Source organism: Condylura cristata, unplaced genomic scaffold, assembly GCF_000260355.1.
Source record: "Condylura cristata isolate star-nosed mole 26May11 unplaced genomic scaffold, ConCri1.0 scaffold00023, whole genome shotgun sequence".
Classification (NCBI taxonomy): Eukaryota; Metazoa; Chordata; class Mammalia; order Eulipotyphla; family Talpidae; genus Condylura; species Condylura cristata.
This window is the reverse complement of record NW_004567124.1, coordinates 10924834-10931254: the sequence shown is the minus strand read 5'-3', so window position 1 is coordinate 10931254 and position 6421 is coordinate 10924834. Positions and strand designations below refer to the sequence as shown.

Genomic DNA, 6421 nt, shown 5'->3' with positions numbered 1-6421 from the left:
AAACAAATTTATGGTTTCTGAAAAAGAAATTGTTAAGTTGTAACTTTTTAGAGGCAGGGAATTTTCTTTTAAAAAGAAATTTATTTTATTTATTTATACATACAAGAGTTGGGGTGTAGACAGAGGTTAGGGAGGAGTGGGTAGGAGATGGAGAGAAGAGTGGCAGTAGTAAAGAGGATTCACAGGAGACAGAGTAGGAAGCAAAACAGGTTGATCCACTGAAATACACTGCTGAGGGGAGCAGTGGATGAGACAAAGAGAATTCTGCCATGCCAGGGAGCCATGCCAGCTCCCTGGCCAGAGATAAAACTCATACTGCAGTGCAGCTTCATAGATTTGAGACTTAACCCTTTGAGCCACCAGGGAGGCCCAGGGAGTTTGATTTTCATTTTTAAGTCTGGAATGCAATTTCACTACATTTTAAAAGGAGTGAAATTTCTTTAAGTTTTAGAAGGTATTAACTTTACTAATCTTCAATGATCATTATAAAATAGTATATTAAGGACTGTCACAGGATTAGAAATAAGATTTACATTGCCCAAAATGATCGCTGACTGTGTCAAGATTTAATCTTTACAGTCAATCTCAATACAGTGGTAATATAACTCAAAATTTTAACATAAAACATAATAATAAACAACATCACTCCTGAAAAAAGCAAATTATTTTCCTATATATAATTTCTGGAAAAAGTGTACTGCATAAGTAATTTTCTTTCCAATGTTATTTCCCTGCATGATAATAAACATACCTAGATTCAATTCAGACACCAAATGTTAAGAGCACAGGATTCCACTTTAGTTGAAATATAGCTTCACATAGTCAACATGTTGTATCAAGGCACTCTAAGAAGTCTCAGACACTAAAAAATTTCTCATTTACAGATCTTTTAGGCACATTTCCTCTCAAAAAGCTAAACTGAACACTGTTAATTCTGACTTTTGTTCATTTTTCAGTAGAGTTCTCAAGTAATTTTTCTTTTATTTGGAGCCACTCCTTCATTTTCAACTTGCTGAGCAGGCAGGCTTTTGGTTTCCATGGAAACTGGATTCCTGCGGCTATGAGCAGGCACTCGTTTTCCACCCATCTAAGAGATGATGCAAAGAACAGAACAGCTTATGTTTTCAACATATATATATATATATATATATATATATACATATATATATATGTAGTGAATTCCCTTTTTTTTTAAACATGTATTATGAACAGTCAACTATATATTTTAAATCTTCAGGTATCTGTAGCTGCTTTTAAACAAGGTTCAATCTGACAGATTTTTAAAGTATAAAACTTTCAAGTAACCAGCAGGGAAAGGAATACATAAGGATTAATGAAGAGAAGTGAAGCTTTATTTGTAAGAGTTTGAAATGTTCAATTAAAAATAAGGGAATGACAGGCTTTTCAAACATTGTGTTTCCAATAATGAAGTTGAAGGGCAGGAAAAAAGGAAAAAAATTAAAAATGTGAAGAGAAGAAAAGGAAAAACAAGAAGGTTAGAGGTGGTTAAAGTGAGAAGAAATTACAACATGGTTAAAGAATAAGAAAACCAGAAAAGTCCGAATGAGAACAAGGTAAGAAAAAGAATAAATATGAAAAAAAAGGGAAAAGAGAAAAGAACAACTGAGGGGACAGAAGAAAAGAAGTAAAGAAAAGGAGGAAAAACTGGAAGGAGACTTCTCCTTCAGGAGATGAGAAAATAGAAGTGAAGTGGGCAACAACCTTTGATGGAGTGCTTCTCACACTGTAATTATCTTGTGATTAATAAATAGGGCAAATGTGGCCACCAGGGTGAAACACTGTATAATGTGAGACAAATCAATAAACAACATAATGGAACACTTCATTTCAAAATAAAAATCTTACCTTTTGTTGTGTTGCAGGATCTAATGGTTTAGGAGGAAAAGTACAAGGTATCCTTCCATGATGGATATGATAAGGTAACAAGAGACTGGGATCTAATGGAACCCAGGGAACTGAGAGGCTAGAAGGCACACCAGGAAGACCACAATGTGTTTTATGTAAATTGTATGCTGTCCTACTAAATTTTCCATCCGAGGTCTTGTAGATCAGGAGGGAAGAATCTTCTGCTGCATGAGACAACAAGTAGGAACCCTCCTGCAAACTAAACCCACACATGAAACCCATTGGCTTAACTGTGACAATTTCAATAGCATTGTCTTACTATCATAATCTACTAGAACAAATAAGGGAATGGAATACCACCCCTAAAACAACTTTTTATGATCAAATAAGACTTGAAAGTCTTTTTAAAGTCTTCATGCATTTCAGACAATTAATTTTAATTCTAATCCCAATGTGTAATTATTTTCTTTTTACTATATCAACTTGTAAAACTCTAATAATTTAACGGGAAACAGTCTGCCTAATTCTCTAATACATGGACAACATATACTGAAAAGCACTTCAAAGTATACAGATACAGCATTCCTATAAGCAATTTAATTCATCTAACAAACACTGCATCTACCTTTCTTCTAGTGATAGGTAAAATAAAAAGTCAATGCGTAGACACAATTACTATATTATATAATTTAAAATAAAGAGACAGAAATAGTCAATAGAATCACAAATACAATAATGTGCTGACACAGTAACAATAACAAATGACAGGTAATGAATACTGCTTACCTCCATTTTGTCATTAAATCCTCCACTACAAACCCTCAAGTCAGAATTAATCTTTAACCATATATTAAAGAATAACAGAAATTACGGATGCTACACAATTTATTCAGAGTTCTGTGTATAGGTTTTAGATATACACCCAGGCAGTTGAACTCCACAGAACACAACCTTAACCATAATCCTCTACTGTCATATTAATCACTTCTGTCAAACATCAAATCTGTATTTTTCCCTCTCCCTAGAAAGTGTTAAGGAATTCTGTGTATTAACATAAGGAACAGGAAGGACATGATTAATAGTCATGGAATTTTATAGTCCTGTAGCTCAGAAAGACGAAGGCGAACATCAGTTCTTTTCCACAATATATCATTAAAAAAAAGAATCAAACTTTAGTTATATGAATCTGCTTATAAATCTGTTTCATAATGATGATGTCAATAAGGAAACTGATATCAAGCTGCATAAAAAGAATTTGAACTTTAAGATTTCTGACTTTTAGTTCAGACAACTGAACTGTTTTACCTTTTGTTGACAGCATAACAGAAAGAATGTAAAAGCTCATAAAACACTTAGATAAATGATGTGGTGGAGGATTCATATTCTAAGATTTGATTTGGATCTAATAACTTCTATGTTGCTTCCTTACCCTGAAAATGTGGACAGTTACATAGTTAGCTGAAAATGCTAACCCAGATATCCACATGCTAATCTCCAGAACCTGTGATTATGTTACCCTTAATGGCTTTGCAAATGTGATTAAGGATACAATGTGACAACAGAAGTAGAGATCTGAATTATGTGCTTTGAAATGGAGGAAGGTGCCACAAGTCAAGGACTACAGGCAGCCACAAAAAGCTGAAAAGGGCAAGGAAACGATTGTCCCTTCAGAGATTCCAGAAAGAACCAGCCATGCTGACACATTATGTTGGGCTCTATGAGAATGATTTCATCTTTCTGATTTCTGGAATTTACAGAGAATAAATGTTTTTTTTTTTTAATTTATTTATTTGTACATACAGAACTGAAAAGAACTGGGGTACAGGCCAGAGATGTGGAGGGTGAGAGGCTTCACCAGAGACAGAGTGGGGAGCAGAACAGGCAGATCTACAAAGTACACTGCTGAGAGGAGCAGCGGGCGGGTCAGAAGAGGTCTGCCACGCCATGTGGTCACCTCCGGGGCAGGCGGGAATCGAACTCATGTGGAAGTGGCTTTAGCTTTAGTGCTGTGCTTTAACCTGCTGCGCCACCAGGGAGGGCCCAAATGTATGTGTTTTAAAGGCACTAAATCTGTGGTACTTCATAAATACAATCAATCGTACAATACAATCATAAAGAAAACTGTAACTGCAAGCTCATTAAAGACAGATACTGTTTTAGTGACATTTTCATATTTGGCACAATAGATAAAGTCTCCATTTCAGAGTTATTTTTTATCTACCCCCTACTAGCACATAGTCAAAGTTTCTATGACTGTTCATCCAAGAAAATTGGATATATTAATGCAAAATGTGAAAAAAAAACTTACCTACTTAATTTCTTTAGAATGTGCTGGAGGATGTTAAATAAACTTGAAATCCTATTAGAAAAAATTCATGTAAAATTAAATGACAAAAAAAACTTCCTCTTAACAATCAACTTCAAGAAGAGAAATGGCCTCAATAAAAATACCAGTATTTTACATTCAAATTGTAAACTTTCAAACTGTTCAGATGTCTTTTAGCAGTACTAATATGCAGAAGAGTTTCTTTTTATAATGGTATATTAGCTTCCAAAGAAAGTGAGAGGTATTTTAAATGTGTAATGTTAGAAAAGGCTATGATAGGAGAGAATGGTTAAAGAGAAATGAAAAATACATAGATTTTTTTTAGTAGCTATTATAGATCTAATTTCATTCCCTCCCTTTTTTAAAAATTTATTTATTTATGCATATAAGAACTGGGGTACAGACCAGAGGTGCAGGGGCAGAAGATTCACCAGAGGCAACAATGGGAATACAACAGGGGTAATGACTGAAATACACTGCTGAGGTGTGCAGCGGGCAAGATAGGAAAGGTCTGCTGCACATGTGGGTCCTCTCCCTGGATGGAGAAGGTATTCATGGCTGCAGCAGCTAAGGATAGCATCACAGTACTGTGACAACTTCTTGCGCTACGAGGAGGCCACCATTCCCTTTATTATTTATTTAAAAATGGTTTATTTTGGGAAAGGTGACACAAGTAGAGAGCAGTGTATGGGAAAGGTTTTTCTTTTTACATATGTAAGGATAAGTTACCACTCATAAGAAGCAATTATGATAAAGAAGTAGATGATTTTAAGGAAAAGTAGAGAGCTCAAATTTGAATTTGAAACCCTTTAAAATCATATTAAACAACAAAGCTAGAACTTGCAGTAGTTTAAAAAACTACTATAAAAGGACACTTTCTCATCCTTAGTGGTAAAGCAAACATATTAATTACCAAGGCTATCACTCTAGCACAGCCATGTGCTCTGGGGCAAGTAACTCTTAGTTCCAGTTTCCAACTAAGAGCTAATACCCTCAGTCCTTCTGCAAAAGTTGTGAATGAAAATTAGACAATATTCGTAAGCTATTTTTCTTGGAATTTAAGTAGTTAAGAGTTCAAGATACAAAAAATTCATTCAATTCTGATGTACAGAAGAAGGGTAAACTTGGTAGTTAGTGCAAGGGTAAACTTTTAACAGGTAAGATGTCCAAATGAGTGTATCCCATTCTGAGAACTAAGAGTCTATATTTCTTAGCATCACACATTCAACCAGAAGCTAAAAGTCAAGATTTACATAGAAACTCATACACGTAAGCAATGAAAAATGAAATAACCACCACTGAAAAATGAACAGATCTGGATGCACACTTCTCCAACAAGATATACAGACATATGGTCAACAGACATTTGAAAAAAATGGTCATCATTATTTAATAGGAAAATGAAAATCAAACCACAATAGATACTAACTTACCCTTGTGAGAAAGACCTGTACCAAAACAACAAAAGAAAAAAACAGAGGGGGTGTTGGGGGAAAGGATATCCTGAAACTACACAACTACAAACTTTATATACTCCACCCCCACCCCAGACCAAAGAGATCCCAGGCACCAAGGACTACAAATCTCATAATGCTATCATCACTGAAAGGAAGATTGCTGGGAATGGAGGGCGGCATTAAACAGCCAGTACTGGTATAGAACGAGACATGTGGGCCTTGAGGGTCTTAGTTTTTTTGCTTGCCTTTAGCATGTCACTGGGGTTCCAGCTCAATGAAACTGATAGGACATATTTACTAACTTATCTTTTTTCCCAAGTTACTTGTTTTTACTTTCCCTTTTTGTAAATAGACCCTTTATTATCCCTTTTTGTGTGTAACTGCAGTTGAGTGTCATTATAAGTCACTTTTAAGTGTACAAGTGAGGACCCACACTCAGTTCAGCACATTTCACACTGGGGTTGCCCTGTAAAGGGAGCGGGAGCAGAGGGAGGGGCAGAAACAATAAGCGATGGAAAGAAAAAAGAAAAGGAACCCTAATACACTGTTGGTGGGAAGGTAGTCTGGTCCAGCCTCTATGGAAAATGGAATGAGTTTTTCAAAGTATTAAAAAGATTGGCCCTCCCTGGTAGCGCAGCGGGTTAAAGCACTACACTAAGAAGCTTAAGCCACTTCCGCCTGCCCCGGAGGTGACCACATGGCGTGGCAGACCTCTCCTGACCCGCCGGCTGCTCCCCTCAGCAGTATACTTCGTTGATCTGCCTGTTCTGCT

At 36.0% G+C, this 6421-nt stretch overlaps 1 protein-coding gene across 3 annotated transcripts in view; it reads right to left on the bottom strand.

Annotated features, from left to right (window-relative positions):
- Positions 1-378: 378 nt before the first annotated feature.
- ICE2 (interactor of little elongation complex ELL subunit 2) overlaps positions 379-6421 on the bottom strand; it is a 47930-nt gene continuing 41887 nt past the window's right edge. For all 3 annotated transcript variants that reach the window (XM_012728812.1, XM_004687724.2, XM_004687725.2), the window contains 3 exons: positions 4175-4225; positions 1867-2125; positions 379-1087 (listed from right to left, as the gene is read on the bottom strand). In XM_012728812.1, coding sequence (XP_012584266.1) covers positions 965-1087; positions 1867-2125; positions 4175-4225 — 433 coding nt within the window. In that variant the 3' untranslated portion in view covers positions 379-964. The remainder of the gene's footprint in view (positions 1088-1866; positions 2126-4174; positions 4226-6421) is intronic.